We start from the raw sequence: 18,858 nt of genomic DNA on the forward strand, positions 1-18,858 counted from the left end.
TTTTTTTTTTTTTCACTACCCGCGATCAACTCTGGTCCTTTTGCTTGCAATGAGCCCAATACCCTGCCCAGTCTTTCCATATTCTTAACAGAGATGGGAAGAGCTCAAGAGAGAGCAATCAGAGGAGAGTTTCCAGAGACAAGAAGTTTAGCTGAGACATAGCAAAAAGCAGAAACCGATTGTAAACATCCCCTGCCTCCACTCCTGGAATGAGAAGGCAAGACGAGGTTATTGAATAGGGCTGAGTTTGAGTCTTGACTCCACTGAAGAAATGAAGGAATTGAGGATTTGGGAGGCAGTGATCTGTAAATATGCTTTGATTTCTTTCTTAGGAAAATTCATGGAATAACTCTTCACTATTGCCAAGGAGAAGTCAACATTAAAAGTCAGTGGGGACTTGGTGGTCTCTGAGAGCCTAGATTTTGCAAATACATACAGAGAATGAGTAGTAATCTCTATTTGTATACAGGAAATGAATAGCACTCATCTTACCTTTTGATGATGCCAATTCTCTTTGTTGTTGTCAAGGATAATTTTCTTCATTATTTCTAATTGTGTAATCATAATCCATCACATACTTTATTAAAAGCATCAATGTCATTTATGATACAGTTAATATTTGTAGATTTTAATATTCTGCTAGGTCACTAAAATAATATGTCATTTTCATTGATTAGTAGGCTCAAAATTCTTGTTTATGGAATGCAGTTTTTCTGTCCTCCCTTTTTTAATTTAAAGGAATACTGGCCTCTGCTCAATGTGGTAAAAATATGCTGTGTTTTTGTTATGACTCTAGTAGAAAAACACAAATGTCTAGTATACTGTACTTGTACAAAATGTATTATTTTGAAAACCACTGATAAATACAGTTATTGCCATACTTCATGCACTTTAAAAATTTCAAAGCCATAGGTGCTGTCAGATAACTTTATAAGTAGTGGCTTAAAATGCTGTTGCTTGCTTCAGCAATGTAGAAACATTCACACCATATATTCTGTTGAAGGCAAAGCTAGTGGAAGCATTGTCGGTATGAAAAGGCTTAAAGTGAATTATTTGCCTGTTAACACTCCCTTGTGTTTAGTGTGCTGCAAAAAGAATGCTTGTTATCAATGTGAAAAGCAGTGCTTTTGAATTAAGGGAAAAGTTCAACTTGCTTTGTTTTGCGACTCACTGTGTAGAATCATTTTATGGCCTTGAATCCAAGGGAAGTTTTTCAAAACTTCACTCCCCTGTATGGATACAATATTTATGTTTAATCAAAACAATAATGATATGATTTAACACCATATATGGAGCGGCTTACTTTTAGACAAAATTCTGTTTTATTTATTACATGTCAACTCCAAATTAGTTTGTGAGGTAAATTGATCTTTTGGTGATGACTTTGAAGACTGAAAAATCTATTTTCATTTTTTCTTAATAATGCCTCTTCTAGATACATCTGTAATTAAAATCTTATCATATTTATATGGCAACCAGTGGGCATACATATACTTACTCTGTACTATTTTACAAATTTGTATAAGCAGTGTTGGTGCATACATATAAAACCGATACAGATAAATACGACATACACAATCATATATATTATATTTGAGGCACATTCTTCTAGTCCTAGTGTAAAATGTTATGTCTTTTCTGCCTCAGTGTTTAATCTCCTGTCCCACCCAGAATACTTTAACTTACAATAAAGCAGTTTTCATCTTGATAAATTCCATTTGGAATTTTTATTATTCCCTATTTCCCCTGCAGGGTGAAGAATAAGGAGAGGAAAGGGAAATGTTTAGGGTATAAAATTTAAGAATGGATTTACACCTACATTTACATTCCTGACCATATTTTAAACAGATATTTGAGGTCCTCATTAAATTTCACCATCTCTCTCCCCTGTAACACTGATTTCATTGATTCATTTTTCTCTTAGGTATGGGTTATGTTTTCTTGAATTATTACATGCCGTAGAATACCTGACCAGATCTCTGATTAAATGAATTTTACATTGTTGAAATCTAAATGGTTTTGTATAACCTATGCTTTGAGCTAAAGTACATCCGTGAAGTGAATCTATTTACTGGGCTGAATAATGGACTCAGTCCCATAGACTGCCTTGGTGGTAAGGAAACAGAGACCAGAGAGGGAACATCAAGAGTACTGGTTATTCACAACCACTCTATCTTCTTACCTCAAACCAATTATACTAGAAATGCCAGAGCTGCTTGGTCTGTCAAAATAGTTCCCTTGATAGGAGATTTTCTGATTTTCCAATGACTCTACAATGAGTGACATAAAACTATCCCGGGTAATTAAGCATCAGGGCTATTGTTTATAAATTTATCGATTGGGGAATGTGATCCCAATAATTAGAGATTGAATTCTAGAAGCATTTACTTGAATACTATTTATGATGGTGAAAAACTGACCAGAGCCTCCAGCTTCACGATGCTTACCTTCTACTTCTCTTTTCCTTTTGCCGGGATACATTTGAAGACTAGTGTTCCAAATATTTTCGTAGAATTAATTAGAAATGATAGTCCAATGATGAAGTCTTTATTTTTCTCATCCCACAGGTATCTCATTATATAGAAATCCGAGAATCATTTTAAATTTTACCATATTGTAACCTTGTTAGTATCATTCTATTAGCACCGTCATGCTGCCCTTAGTATTTAAAAAATGTAAAGGAATTTTATTATGTAATTGAGGCATTTTAATGCATTATTTCATATATTCTGGCAATATTTTGCATACACAGTACCTCTCAGATACTGATCACTTTATATTACAGTTCTTGAGCCTTTACAATATTACATTTATTCTAAATATAAAATCTATTTTATGTAAGATATTTTTTAAATTTAAAAACTTACCTTTTCTGAAGTTAGATGCTGGTTCTTACCTTTTCTGAAGATAAATCCCACCATGCTTGTTTTCCTGAGTTAAAAAGAATGCTACTCCTTTGCAATAAATATAGTGTGAAATCTTTATTTAAAATATTTTATGGATAAGTAAAATGGGAGTTGCACATATGAAAAGCAATTTTTAAAAATAAATGGAAGTTGGGCTAAATAATTCACTTTTAAATTGACTGCTTTTTTTCTTTCTTTATTTATTTTTCCTCATGAGTTTATTGGTACATTTTAGGTATATAGTACAGTTACATTCATTATTGTGATCTTGTACCTTTACATGACAGGTCTTGGTTCTCATTTTTTCCCCTAAGTTGACTGCCTTACAGAACTATTGCTTGAGGTTGCCTGTATGGTTAGTAGATCTTTACATCCCAAATATATTTGTATTCTATCCAAATGCAAATGGGCTTTCTATGTAGATTTTAGAATTTGGCTTGATATTATTAAAAACAAAAGTTGAGACACAATTTTCATTGACAATATTCAGTAAAAGAATTTGTACTTTTGCACTTACTTTGTATGAGCAGAAAATATATTAGATATGTTTTGGGTACTGTCATTTATTTTTTAAATTCATATACAATAAGATGAGCCTTTGGGAGGACATATAATTCTATGGATTTTTATACTTGTGTTGTCTCACAAAGCAAGCAGGATACTCAACAGTTCTGTCACACCAAAATAGTTTCTTATGCTTTCCGCAATCACACTGATCCACACCTTTCACCACTGATTACACTGCTCTGTTCTTTGTTACAATTATTTTTCATTTTGAGAAACCTTGTAAATGAAATAACAATATGTATTTTGGGGGGCGCCTGGCTTTATTCACTCGGTGTAACACTTTTGAGAATCACTCCAGTTGTTTCATCAATAGTTCATCTTTTGTTAACCAGTTTTTCCTTTACACGTGTATGGCATTCTGTTTATTCATTCTTTGAAAGATGTAAACTGACCCTAGTTTTTGGAAAGCATCTGTAAATATGCACACAATTGTTTTTTGGGGTGTGTGTGTGTGAGCACAGTGTTCACTTATTAGAGTAAAGGTTTAGTTGTAGAGTGTTGGGATCGTACAATACACTTCTGTTAAATTTATGAGAAACATTTTTTTCCAGTATAGCTGTACTGTTTCTACATTCTCAACTGGATGTATAGAATTCCAGTTGTTCTACCTTTCTGTTAGTGCTTAGCATTATTTTTACAATGTTATCTGATATAATGGGCATATTGTAATATTCATTCATTGTAATGATAATCAGCATTTTCCTAATTGCTAAATACAGTGAATATTTTTTCACGTCATTAACACATTCTATATTTTAGTACATTATTTTTGAAAATTATTTCTATATTTTTACCCAATTTTTGTCAAAGTATTAAACATTCCCAGAGTCTGTAACATATATTTAAATATTTTAACAGTCTTTTGCAAAGCTGTCATTCATTTTTCCTCCCTGAATCAAGCTTTCGAAGCATATCTGCAAACTGCGTGACCATGAGCTCACAACGATTTCCTGTTAACTTTCTTTCTAAACTGCTGTTTTTGTGTATTTTATTAATATTTGTCATCCACATATCACTGTGTGTGCATACACAGTGAAGTGTAGGTCTCAGTTCATTTCCACTGAATTATCAATGAAATTTCTGTGCACCTTTGTCAGAAATCAATTGTCCACATTAACGTATGTCTACTTCTGAATAGCATCCTCTGGTGGCTTTGTCCATATGCCCACTATTTTGGCAATATGGCATTGTCTTAGTCAACATGACTTCAATAGAGTAAGTCTTAAACTAGAACATTGTGATTACTTCATTTTGATTCTTTTTCAAAATGTTTTTTGCCAATATAGTTTGTTTGCATTTCCTAATTAAATTAAGAATCATTTGTTTATACTTATGGAAAATTCTGCTAAAAGTTGAAAGGAATTATAAATATACATTATTTGAGGGAATACTAGCATCATTACTACTTTGAGTCTTCCAACCCACACAAATAAAATAGCTTTCCCTTTATTTAGATTTTATTTTTTTAAGATTATGCTATCATAAAATGCTCAGCTTAGAAATCTCATGCAAGTTTTTAAACATTTGTTTATTCACTGAGTATGTAATTCTTATGAAGCTAAGGAAATGAATTGCATAGATATTTTATTTTCTAATAATTCTAGAATTTAGAAATATGATTTTGTGTGATGAATTCAAAAGTAGCAACTGTGCTTAATTCATTTATTCATTCTAGGAATTTGTTTCTTTGATGCTTTATTAATTTCACATAAAATAATATTATTTGTAAATATAATTGTATTATCTGTATACCCCTTAATCATTTTTCTTGCGTTGTTGAACTTAGGATGATTTTCAGTGCAATGATGTCCTTTGAACCGCTGAGCTAAATCCCTGGCCCCAGTGATGTCCTTCTTACCTAGGTGGAAAACTGTCAGACTTTTGCCACTAACTACGAGGCTGCCTGTAGTTTTTTTTGTTTTTGTTTTTTTCTTTTTTGGAGATACACCTTTTTTGTTGTTGTTACTGGGGATCGAACTTGGGTCCTTGAGATTGCAAGGCAATTGACAGAACCAGTGACCTAAATCACTGGCTGCTCTTCTATTCTTTTTTTTCTTCTCATTGAGTATATTGGTACTTTTCAGGTATACAGTACATTTACAATCATCTTTGGGATCGAGTACCTTTACTCAACAGGTCTTGGTTCTCATTTTCTCCCCATACCCCATTTGCTGAGAATTATTACCACTGGGAGTTGTTGAATTTTGTCAAATGTTTAATACACTTTAAAATTTTTATTTTTAATGTTGTAATAGTAAAAACTTTTCTTTTTAACTTTTTTACTGTTTTCAAGAATTCACCTTAAAACATGTGTAAGTTGGCCTATTAAATCAATTTAACAAATTAGGAGATATCTAAGTGTCGATTTTACTATATACTTCTTTTAAACTTTCTTAGAGATACTTGTTTTTGAAATTACCATTTGTGCTTCATAATAAACCTAGAGTGAGCAGGTTTTATGAACAGCACATCTTAGGTATAGTTCATTATTGATTACTGCTTCTAAAACCTCTGATTATCTTTCCTAAACACAATTGTTGAGTGCAAGTAGAGAAATGTATAAAAGAAAATAATAAAACTATTGTATCATGCAAACCTTCAATTTAAGTGTTTGAGTGCTTCCTTTTTGTCTTATGCAAAATAAACAATTCAACATTTTTAACATCTTTAACCAAAAAAAAAAAATACAGCAACAAAACTTTAGTGCACAATCATGTTTATGTTAGTTCAGCTCTCTCTGGTAATAAACAATGACCTTTTTCTATACGAAAACTTTTATCTCATTTTTATGATTTTTTAATAGATTAAATACATCATCATACATTAAAGTTTTAAAATATCCACTTGAGAACATTTTTTTATCTAGTCAATTCCAGATACAACGTTTTTATGATAGTATTTTATATTCTTGAAACAAGAGTTACATGTCATCATGTTCTAGTTGTGCTTGAGAATACATTTTGTATTAAACAGAATATTTATCAAGAATTACAAACGTGCATATTAATTACCCAAGACCTAAAATGATGCAACTACCTAACCTCATATTTTACTTTCTTCTAAGACTCAAAATTTAAGAATGATAATTGTATGTGCTCAATCTCAAATTTTAGAACACAGTGTTGTAAAATATTTTAAAGTTATTCTAGCTTTAAAATAATGCTATAATACATACGGCTTAATTTTCCTTCTATCTTTACTTTTCTATGCAACTGCTCTTATTTCTCATTCAGATTATTTAAATTAGTTTTCATGTGCCCTTGAAGCCTATCTACATAATTGAAATGTTATGCTCTGTGTGGTTTTTGTAGTAAATTAGTTGTATGTTTTTTAGCGGCCAAATGACCATTTCATTAGACTAACTATACATTCATACAATCTCTTACATTCCTATCTACATATTTTATTACATGAGTATAGACATTATTAATAATTTATTTTTTTCATTAATTTTATTGTTACAATTTAGGCATACAATACGGTTACATTAATTGTTGGGATCTTGTACCTTTACATGATGTATCTTGGTTCTTGTTTTTCCCTATTCCCCCTGCCCTTCCTTCAACCCCTCCACCCTTCCTGATTTACAAATACTTTGCTTTCACTTTTTCCTTTTTGTATATTAATAAATTCTGATAGCCATATATTGATTAACTTGTAAACCTTTAAAATTGTACTTTTCCAAATGATGTGATCATTAATCAACTCTGCTTTTTTCCTACATTTCCTTTTCTTCTTCCACCTGGCTTACTCCTCTTTCATGTATCTCATTCTCTCTGACTTTTTCACTTTTCACTCTGATTTTATCTTTTTTTCTTTCCCTACATGTGTCCTTTCTTTTCCTCCTTTCTTCTGTTTCTTCATCAAAAACAATATTTGGTAGCAATGCCTTTGCAGTCTCATCAAACTTCCTGACACACACACAAACACACACACACACACACACATTTGAATGTACTAATATTTACACATGATCTTTACCATTCTTTACTGAATAGTATTTTATTTATTTATTTATCTTTTATTTGGCTTAAACTATTTAGAACTTTAGTAATATGCAAACATTTGTAGATGCTGTGTTAGGACAAGAAAAGTTTCTCCAGTCTCCCTCTCTGTGTCTAACCGAATAGAGATTCTTATTCCATGACGCTTCCCCTAAGTAAAACCATTAAAACACAGGACTATTTGTAATATTATTCATATTTCCTAATTAGACTTTCTGTTTTTCATTAACTTTTGCTTTCTCCTTACTACTCAGGATCCTCTGTTCCTGACATGTTTTAAGATACATAGGCTTAGCCTTTTAACTGACAGCAATAGTGGGGTGAATATATGCTTTTTATCAATTCAAAAGACAAACTAGTATTAAAAATGTAGAGTTACACTTTTGCCACCTGTGTAGATTCCCATTATTGACTTTACTAGAAGGTCAATTTACCCTTAAAAGATAATAGTTTGTCGATAGAAAAACAAAAATTAAGATGTTTCAGTGAATCCAGAAACTAGTACAATAGGTTAGTGAAAAATGTTTTCTACCAACTACTGATTAAAAATAGTTAGGAGACAGAAATGAATCTACCAGTTCATCTTTTTGCACATAGTTTGATAAAGGTCATTGAGATTAAAAAAAGAAAAGACAGATTAAGAAATTTGTGTTAGTTTTTCTTCTGCCCCCCACACATGTGGCAGAAAATGGAATTTAAATAATACTTTAAATTTTCTTCACATAACTTTTTTCAATAATAGTTTACAGACAAATAATATGCTGAAAAAAAAAGAATATTATTAGTTTAAATTAGCCTTGTTAAAAGAAAGCGCAGATTGCACCACCCTAAGTCTTACCTTGGGCCCTCTGCACTGTGAATTGCATGCCCAGCATGTCAGTGATACTTGTGTGCTGCAGGGTGTTGTACCAACCATCGGCGCTTCACAGCATAATGGCATGATATGAAGTGATGCAGAAAACAGGAAGAGCTTTGTCACCAAGTCAGCTGCAAGAAGCAACTTGTATGAATGTACAGTATAGGGAATCTATGAAAGATCCAGTCTTTTTCTCCCAAAAGACTCTGTTCCAAGATACAAGGAGAATTCAGTTCATTTTGGCAGACCTCCATGTCAGTTTGGAAGCAGTAAAAACAACCACAAAACAAGCCTGATTTCTCAATGTCTTTACTCTTGGTGTTTTAAATAACTTTAAAATTTTTTTTTATTTCACTTTGTTTTTAAGAATCAGAAAGTGATGCCTGTTTCCACTGGATTGTTTTAATATAATTTTAACAGCTGGGGTATAGGTAAGAGTGAAAGGCTTGAATCTTTGTGAAAAACTTGTATATGTTCCTTGCAAAATTTTCAGCAGAGGCTATGTATTTTTCACTTGAGGAGTAGATGACTTTAAATGATATTGCCCCCAAAGGGCATAGAATCCCAGCAGTTGATTTAATTATATTTAAAAATGAATATTATTAAATAATTCATACTTTTAATGGGGAGAAATTAGGTCATTTTCCTACCCCACCCACAAATAGTGAATCTTAATCTATAAGTAATGAAACAACGCAGATAGTGTTATCCATCCTGGTACTAACAGAGAATGCCAGTTATGACAGGCTCATTGTTTACTTTAACAGGTAATTTGTGGACCAAAATCATTTAATTGTTCTGAGTACATAATTACATGTCAGCAATTTCCAATTTAATTAAAATGTACAAATTTGAAGATTAAGGGAATTTTTGAATTATTAATCATTTTTCCACTAGGAAATCTTGTTGCTCTGCAGGAGATTTGTCCAGTGTACAACTATACGTATTTTTTTCCTTCTCTTTCACAGACAGACAATTTTCCCGCAGAGCCCAATTACATGGGCAGCAGGCAGCAGTTTGTTCAAAGGTAAGGCCTATTAAATAACTTTCTCAGCTTCTCCATTTGCATTCGTGTCAAAATTGCTTTGCAAGAGACTGCACTTCAGATTGAAACTAGTGGAGACTACACTTTCTCTTCTTCTTCTTTTTTTATGTGTATTTCAGTAGCTCCACGTTTAAGGACCCAGAAAGAGCCAGCCTGAGAGACAGTGGGCACGGGGACAGTGATCAGGCTGACAGTGACCAAGACACTAACAAAGGCTCCTGCTGTGACATGTCTGTTAGGGAGGCACTCAAGATGAAAACTACTTCAGCTAAAAGCCAGCCACTTGAACAAGGTGAGTGAAGCCTTCCAATGCTTACAAAGTGTAAAGCTTAAGCAATCATTATAAACCTATTAGTACTAGACTTACAGTTTATCATGGTGGAATAGACCATTGATAATACATCAAAGAAACAGCAAATCCCACAATTACACCAGACAAAAAGCAACTATCCAATATCACAGTCACAACTGACAAAGGAAGGCCATGAATATCAGACTTTAATTTTCTTAAAAAGAGAAATTAGCCAAAAATTATTTCATAGGTATTTCCTACCCTCTTATATTAGTTTTTCTTAACAGTAAAAATAGGGCATATAATATAAATAAATAAATATATATATATATATATATACACACACACACACACACACACACACACACACACACACATTATATTGTACTAAATTATAACATTAAAAACTCTTTTTATATGAAATGAAAATTTGATTGGACTTTTATCTCTGGCCAGTATTGGCTTATTTTTGACTTGCATTTTAGCTATAAATAACTTTTCAAGAGTCAACTAATGGTTAAGAAAGTTTTATCTCCAGTTGACTTATCTTCAAATATTCATAGATATCAAATAAATATCATCATTGGATACTTTGCTTATAGTGATATATATATAATAAAGATATTTGCTTAATAAATATGTATATATCTAAAGTCTATCTCCAGTTCATTTAATAAAGCTTTTTATTAACTTTCTTAGTAATTTTAATCCCTTGTTTCAGAAACAATGAAATATTTGCTAATGCTTCATTTGTAGAGAATTATGATACTTTTTTATACATGTCTTCAAACTAGGAATAAGGTATTTTATGTTCTAAAATGAAAAGAGCAACTGTACAAATCAGATTTTAGAATTAAAAACCATTAGATTAGTTGATAAAATATTTATCCTCAAAATCTTAATAGTTTTAAAATATATTTAATATTTATTATTTCAGTAATGTTAAATGATAAACTACACTCAAACCAAGTGAATATAGATTCTAAGTAATTTTTTAACATGATTCACAATAAACGTTTGAATTAATCTGTCCTCACATATATACGTTGACTATGTCATTAATTTTTCTAATCATTTAAAAATTTTTACATAGACAGAAATTCACCCACACGTATAGTTACTTACATATACTTATTTTTATATATTTACAACAGTATCCAAATATATGTATATATTAATACAAATCTACTGAACATAATTTTGCTGGGTTTAAGATTGACCTTGCAAAAGGCCTTGTTTTCAGAGTAATAAGTGCCATACGATAACTTTTGTCCTATTTTATGATAACAACTTTCTCTATAACAGTTTTGAAGATTATTTTATTTATTTATTTTATTTTACTTTTTTTGGTACCGGGGATCAAACTGGGCACATTGCGCTTGCAAGGCAGGCGAAGGCACCACTGAGCTAAATCCTCAGCCCTTAAAGTTTTTTTTTTTTTCTTTTTTTTTTTTTCCTTGCTACTACTTTGCTACTACTCATAAAGCTAAACTTATTAAATGGTTTGCATGCATTCTTTTATCCTTAAGGAATTTTGCTAATAAAACATTAAAATTCTAAAACTGAAGAGCGAATTACTTATTGTTCACCTGAAATCTGATCTCTTTCACCAATTAACTATACAAAGTATGTAGTGGGGTTGTATTTGATGTATTTTCTCCTATAGAGAAAAAAAATCTCATATGTGTATTACGTCTGAAAATGTGAGTTATACTAAAAAGCTATTTAATTTTGATATCAAAGATAATATCTCAGCAAGGTATCTATATTTTAGAAGCCCAAAGTTGCCTATATTTTAATTACTTTTACATGTGAAATAATTAATAATCTAAGAATGAGAATGCCAGGAGCAATACCTGCTGTAAAGAAAATTGTTTCCACACATCCTTATTTGTAAATACAGGAAATTATTATGAATCTATAAACTAGACTAACATGATTTAATAATTATGTAGGAAAGAAAAACTGGCTTTCATTTTAAAACATGATTTTTAAAGTTGGCAATAATATTCTTTTGATTGATCCATTAATTTTATTTGTTCATTCATTTAATATCTATTAAGTGCTTGGAATATGTAAGAAAAACTTAAGAATCTTTTAGGAATGTGAAAAAAAAATTCACTTGAATCCTGCCTCTAGTAACCAAATGTAACTGCTAGAGTGAAACATTATTCTGTTTTTTTCTCCGAGCACATCTCCTCTGATCTTTCATCTGTCTCTAGTATCTATTTCCCTCCGTGACTCTTATCTAAGTCTTCATCCATTTCCATCACTTATAAAATCTATCTACTCTGTCAGTCTTTACCTATGGATGTATTTATGTTTTTCCATATGCCTATGTAATTAAGAGAAGACTAGAACGTACTGAGTTCTTACTATTTATTATAGATAGTACAGACTTCATTTGAATATTAAATTACTTGCAATATCAAAAATGCTATTTTTAGGGCTGGAGATATAGCTCAGTGATGCCGCTGCTTGCCTTGCAAGCACAGGGTCCCGAGTGGAGCTTATTAGAAATGTATAAATGTATTACCCTCCATAGAAGGTTGAAGTTTAAACCTAGGTTTTAATATGGACAAAATGTCTGTCTGTTCTATACTTCTTTATTTTCAAATGGGAGAATTTACTTACATAGCCAATTTAATTTATTTTTTAACAAGATATCACATAAACAACAAAAAGTAAAAACCTGACTTCCAATGTGAAAATCAAGGAGGAGAGTATCAAAAGAGCTCATATGCACTGACTGAAAGACTGCCTGTTTCTTCTTTGCTCAATTCTTAAAATATATTATCCATTTACTTTTCATAGCACTTACAGAGGTAAGTACTGTTACTCTCACATTTAATAAATTTAAGTACTTTTTAAATGTTCTGCTGTTATAAATACTGAAGACAGCATTAGAAATAAATAGCAAATGACCAAACAATGAACTCCTTCAGAGCTTGCCCTTATAACCAATATTTTCTACTTTTCATACAATGAGGATTTTTTTCAGAAATAAATACAAAATGTTGCAGAAGCATGAAGCTATTGCCTTGGCCAATATATTCTGCTAATTTATTTGAAAAACATCCCAACAGGTAATGCCACATTTACTTCAATGCACAGAGTTTAGAAACAACTTTCTTTAGAAATGGGATAGCCATATCCAAATAATTATCTCATGTAGATGTTAAATATTACATCATATTATTAATACTTTCAAAAAATTTCTTTAAAAAAAGTAAATATCCTCTAAGGGGAAGGAAGTATGAGCTAAAATAAAAGGTATATGTTTATCACCTTCTCTTACTAAAATTTTCAGGAATACCTTGTACAATTGAAGTTAAAATCAGTAGCACAGTATCTTTTACATTTTTTATTACTTTATTTTTATTTTTTGCCTATTTAAATTATCTCACTTTAGAAAAATAATGTTTATTTCTAAACTGAAAATTTTAAATTTAGAAATGAAAATCAATTAAAAGTAATCATATTTTTAATGGTACATTCTTTGCAGGTAATGGTTTTCCTCTGGAAATGACTTAGACCTTTTGAGATTTTATTTCAATTGAAATGTTACTTCTTTTCCATTTTGTTGGAGTTAACTTTTTTAGCACTTTTTATATTCTTGTTATTTGTATATTTTTGCTACCATTAGCTTATTAATTCCAAGTACATGGCACTACTTTGTATTCTCCATTATTTTAGTAAAAATATTTGAAAGGATTCAGCAGCTAATTGAAGGTGTGATGTACTGCATTGAAACTGAAGATAGCTTTAAGGATCTTATTTTAATAAACCTTCTAGAAGAAAGAGGTTATTTTAGTTTCTTTTAATGTGATGAAAAAAACCTCAGAGTTTTTTTTTTCTGTTTCATTTTATTTTTGTGCTCTGTTTTTGTGTTAAACAATTAGAATTTTCCTGTGCCTTCTTTCTCCTTTATAAAATATTACAGGTAGGTAGTTAGATGGGTGAATAGATAGATGGATAGATGGATAGTTAGAAAAAAAGATCCAAAATTTTAAAAGTTAAATAACACCTTATTTTTTTTCAGAAAAGTAAATATGTATTTATATCTAGTAAATATTTTTTATTAAAATGACACAGATATTATTCAAAATACATCTTATTTTGCTGATTTGCATTTTAGAATCAGAAAAACTGGCTTTCATCAAAACTAATAAAAATTGTGTCAATTTATCAAATAAGAGCCATATGTGGTTTTATAAAGAACAAAATACTCTAAGAATGTTTTAAGATAACTCACATATTTTCACCCTTTGACTTACTTAACATAGTATTATATCTTTAAATTTCTAACCATCAGAAATACTGCAAATGAATCTGACTGTGAGCAAAAAGAACTGTTCATCACAAAAGATTTAATAAAAATTTCCTAAAATTCAGTAGTTTCCATTCATTAATAAATCAGAAATGTTTTTACAAATGCTTATCCAAGATTTTCCTTATTACTTAATGATCAAGTGAAAATTCTTCAGTTTCCAAGGATAACAAATCTTTTAAAATCTACATAATTGACAAAACCAAATCCTTAAATCAAAAAAAAAAAAAAAAAAAAAAAAAAAAAAGTGCACGGTGCTCTTGTTGACAACCTGTGTCAGAGTTTGGCAGTGGGAATATCACCAACTCAAAGGCCTCCACTTATTTGGGGGCTGTCAGTCCCTTTGCCTGTGACTGGAACTCACAGTTTTTCTCTCCAGAGAACTTGCCTCATTCATTTTTCCACATTTCTATTTTATTTAATTACTTTCCCATTTTTATTTTTCTGTTTATTTCTTCCAACCTGCCTATATTGTCAGAAATATTGACCTCTTCAATTACATTTTATGTTAAAAATACATTGATCGGGGGCTAGGGATTTAGATCAGTGGTTCTGCTTCCTGCCTGGCAAGCACAAGGACCGGAGTTCCCCGGTACCAAAAAAAGAAAAAGAAAGGATTTAGCTCAGTAGTTTCAACATGCCTTGAAAGTGCAAGGAGCTGGGTTCGATCCCTGCTACAAAAAGGAACAACAACAACAAAAACCAAAATAACAAACATTGCAATGAAATCCCTGATTAAAATCTATCTTAAAAACCTATGAAATAAAATAATAATTTAGTCTGCTATAACTAATTCCAATTTTAAAACTAAAATTGGGATTCATTTCCCCCTTCCTACAGGACATTCTAGAGAACTAGAGAAGCATATGGCTAATGGTTTTTGTTATTTTTGGCTATTTTTTTCTTTAAATTTGTATTTGACCTTTGCTGTGGCTCCCTGATAAAAATAGGCGAGGGTTAATTTAAATGACTTCAATCTTTTTTGTGATTCCAAAGTTTTAGAGACTGAGCCCCGTTCCTCCAAATCATCTTCCCTAATTCATTGGGCAGAGATGCAATTTCATCATATTTCTAATAATATCCAGAACAAGAATAATTTAATCAGCTTTCTACACCCTATACTTTTCCAAGAAGTTTCTATTGAAGCAAGCTATAGTCAAGAAATAGAGAAGAGGAGATCAGGCTCTTGGCTGACTGGGTAAGTGTAGAACCACACCTTTGGGCTGGGGAGGAGTTTGTCGAGGTAGAGCATTAAGGGGCTGAACACACTTGTGACATATTTTCGAATTTTCTCTAGAACTATCCAGCACGATAACCACGCGAGTGTATCTATAATGTCTATGCTCTCGAGTTCCCATTTTGTGCTCTGTTCTGTATTATGGTTAACAAATGCTGGCTCTTTCAATCAAGCCATTCCTTTCCTCAGATATTTTCCTCTGCAGGCAACAGCAAAACCGCTTCTATGTAAACCAAAACAAGGTGGTGATGACTACGTCCACCCTCTTAGCAGCCATCTGCCAATATCTGGTAATAATTTTTAAAAGAAATGCTGCTCTAAACTCATTAATAATGAATTTGTCTTAGGAAGGAAACCGAAAATTATTGTCATATATGGGGAATGAAAAGGAACTGCTGAATATTTAATGTCAAAAATCATTTACAAATTTTTAAAGGCATTGCTGCTTTATAATTCACTTAAGTGGCATTTAAGGAATTGTATTATTTGCCAAGACTTCCTATTATTCTCAAGCCTATAATCTGTTACCAGACTGTATCTATCAGACAGCATTTCAGTGTCGATGCCCTACACTCCTGTGTTATTGTTGGAACTTTCATAATTCACCGCATCTTATATTTTAATAGTTAAAGTATTTCCCAAACTGTGAGCAGCTCCAGTTTATTTTTCTTATTGAACTTTGCAATTGTCCCATAGTTCGCTTAACTTTAAAAGTTTCAATGACATCTTGTTTGCTCTGTGCAAACATCTGCTTCCAAAATCCAGCAGCTGGTATCATGAAAATAGAGATTTTTATCACCCTGACTTTTGTTGGACATTGTAAAGCTTTTTAACAAGTGTTGAATGATTTACTATAGACTCAATGTAATTTTGAGAATCCCTGACTTTAATAAGCACAGCAATGACTTGCTAAACATTACAATTAGGAACACTGGGACATTACTTACCAAAGTCCCAGAAGACACAGTTTCCTGCCCTAGGATTATTGTACCTCACAAATACCCCAACACAACCCTAGAATCTTATATTTTTTATAGATTGTTATGAAAATTATTTTAGTTTTTAAATAAAATAACTTACTAACATTATAACTAATTTTGTGAAGTTAAAGCTCTGCATATACATTATGAAATTCAGAATAATTCTCAGCTTATCTGTATGAAAATATTTTTGTTAATTTTTAATAAGTCTAAAACTTCCTCCAGAAATGTTCTGTTATTTCACTTTGCTAGCCTATTCCAATATTGGAGGCTTTCTATTCTTTTGAAAGCCATATTATAAAACATTAAGAGGAAATATGGAAGTAAAACTCCCCCATTTAGTAGGTAAGAAAATAGGCAAGATTCATAGCTGTTGAGGGAGGACAGGAGAATAGGGAGAAACATAATAACCGAGATATATCATGTAAAGGTATAAAGTCCCGATGATGAATGTCACCATATTGTATACTTAAATGTACCAATAAACAATTAAAAAAAGAAGTAATATTAGTTCCAAGTTTATACCTTTCCAATCTAGAGCACTTTCATCCTAACATGCCACTTTTATAAGGTGTGTATGAAATTCCAGCATCTCCAAGCAGGCATATCAGTTATACACAGCATATTTTATTTCCTTATGAACCTAAAATTGTAAGCAGGCATGTTTGAGAGCCTGATTCATAATTCTATAGCATATATTGAATAAAAGATGCAAAAGGACAATAAAATGAATTATTCCAGCTGTATTTATTAACACTACACTTATTTATCACCAAGCACTAGGATTATATTTCTCTTCAAACTATGCACAATATTTACATTTCTGACTTTTGGTCTTTCACACCATAATGCCCCGAGCAAAAGTAGTTATGGGGCATAGTTTCATTCATATGTTTATTTCTCATTCTGTAATAAATAATTTTGCCAATGCAAAGATGAGCTCAGGCACAGCCTGGGACCTCTAGGACTTCACACTGTAATAGAAGAAATTGACTTCTAAACTATGAGGTCATGGCAGTGAGACATATGTCCGCAGGAACGATGGAGTCATTAAACTGAAAACTCACTCCAGAGTTAGGGAACTGAGGATTTCCGGAGTAAGAGACATCTGAGCAGATCCTCTGTTCGTTTGGCAAATGAAGCTGGAGAAGGGAGAATGGCAGGACACTCACAGAAGCACAGTGGAAATCAAGCAATGTGTGGCGACTTGCTGGTAGGAGGAGATGAATAGCGATGTGTGAGTCTGGCAGTGGCAGATGTGAGACTGGGAGGTGGCTGGGAGCCCAGGGATGTGAAGCCGTACAGGGAATTCCTGGAAATATTCAGAAGGTAGCAGTTCAAGCCTTCGTTTTAAGGAGTTGATTTTTCTGAGAAAGCTAAGCGAAACAGAGACACAATCAGAAAGCGGAGGAAAGAGTCTCAGGCAGGGAAAAATGAGGCTCAGAATAGTAAAAAGATAGCAGGAATGAGCAAAGTAAAAAATCAAGATCTTATAGTTACTACTACCATCATCATCAATTCTTACTGCTTGACTTCAACTTGATTTTGGGATAAGGAATTCTACCGGGAAAAAAAACTGGATATTTAAATAAGAGCTAAATTTTTCTAACATTAATTTTCTCTCAATGACCAATGTTTATTTTGGTACTGGAAATAACTAAATAACATGGATCATTTCAACTATCACTCAGAGATGCTAAGAAAACAACAACAACAAGCAAAAAAAGCCTTCAGATTTTTGGAAGAAATTTCAGAAAACAGTGAGCTAAGTAAAACACTTGATTTCTATAACTTTCAGTGGTCTCTATAAATCTGAGTAGACAGTACTTCAACTTATGTAGGTGAAGTCACTGCAGAGAAAGTTGTTGGATAGCATTAGATTTAGATTTAGATATGCTAATTGGACATGTATGAGGGACAATAGGGAAAGATCACAAGAGGCAGATGCCAATTGGAGTTTGGCAGAAAGGTTATGACACATAGATTGGAATGCATTAAAGTAACATTATATTTAAATACAGGTAAATTGATGAGAAAGAATATGAGAAGAAAAGACATAAGAATCAGGTTAGAAACCCATAGAAATCAACATTTAGAAATTGCGAGTAGCAAGATTTCAATAGTAGTTTAGCCTTTAAGAAAAGTACTCTGTACATCACGTGTAAATCCCAAAGATGAAGGTATATGAGTTATTTGATTTAAGCTGAGAGGTTTTAGATTTGTCAGCCAAATATAACTGATAGAAAATTAAATCAATATAATATTTGAAAAATGCTGTTTTTGTCTAAAACAAAATGATGCTGAGTTGGTTGTATTTTATGGTCACAGACTCAGTATGATAACACCTGCAAATGTGTGATCTGGTATCTCCTGCACAACTGTTTAACTTACTAACCTCACTATTTTGAAGAAAGACATATTTACTTTGAACAGTGAGTTTTTTATTTTTAAGTAATCCTGTGTATAAAGTTGGCCCCAAGTTCCATCCCTGGTACCGGGGGGGTGGGGGGGAGAAGGAAAAAGTATACCATAGAAGCATAATCAGAAAGTAGAAAAAGAAAGTTCCCAGACTCATCACAAAGACTGGCAAATCATGGAAAATTGAAATAGCAAGCAGGGTTGTGGTGAGGGAAAGTACCTA

General features: G+C 31.9%; 1 protein-coding gene across 1 annotated transcript in view; it reads left to right on the forward strand.

Moving 5' to 3' along the window:
• Window positions 1–18,858, forward strand: part of Pcdh17 (protocadherin 17) — a 97,832-nt gene that overhangs the window by 24,639 nt on the left and 54,335 nt on the right. Inside the window, exons 3-4 of the mRNA XM_033759983.1 lie at window positions 9,302–9,360; window positions 9,498–9,670. Coding sequence (XP_033615874.1) covers window positions 9,302–9,360; window positions 9,498–9,670 — 232 coding nt within the window. The remainder of the gene's footprint in view (window positions 1–9,301; window positions 9,361–9,497; window positions 9,671–18,858) is intronic.

The sequence above is a fragment of the Fukomys damarensis genome, unplaced genomic scaffold, assembly GCF_012274545.1.
Source record: "Fukomys damarensis isolate Sample0158 unplaced genomic scaffold, DMR_v1.0_HiC HiC_scaffold_38, whole genome shotgun sequence".
NCBI lineage: Eukaryota > Metazoa > Chordata > Mammalia > Rodentia > Bathyergidae > Fukomys > Fukomys damarensis.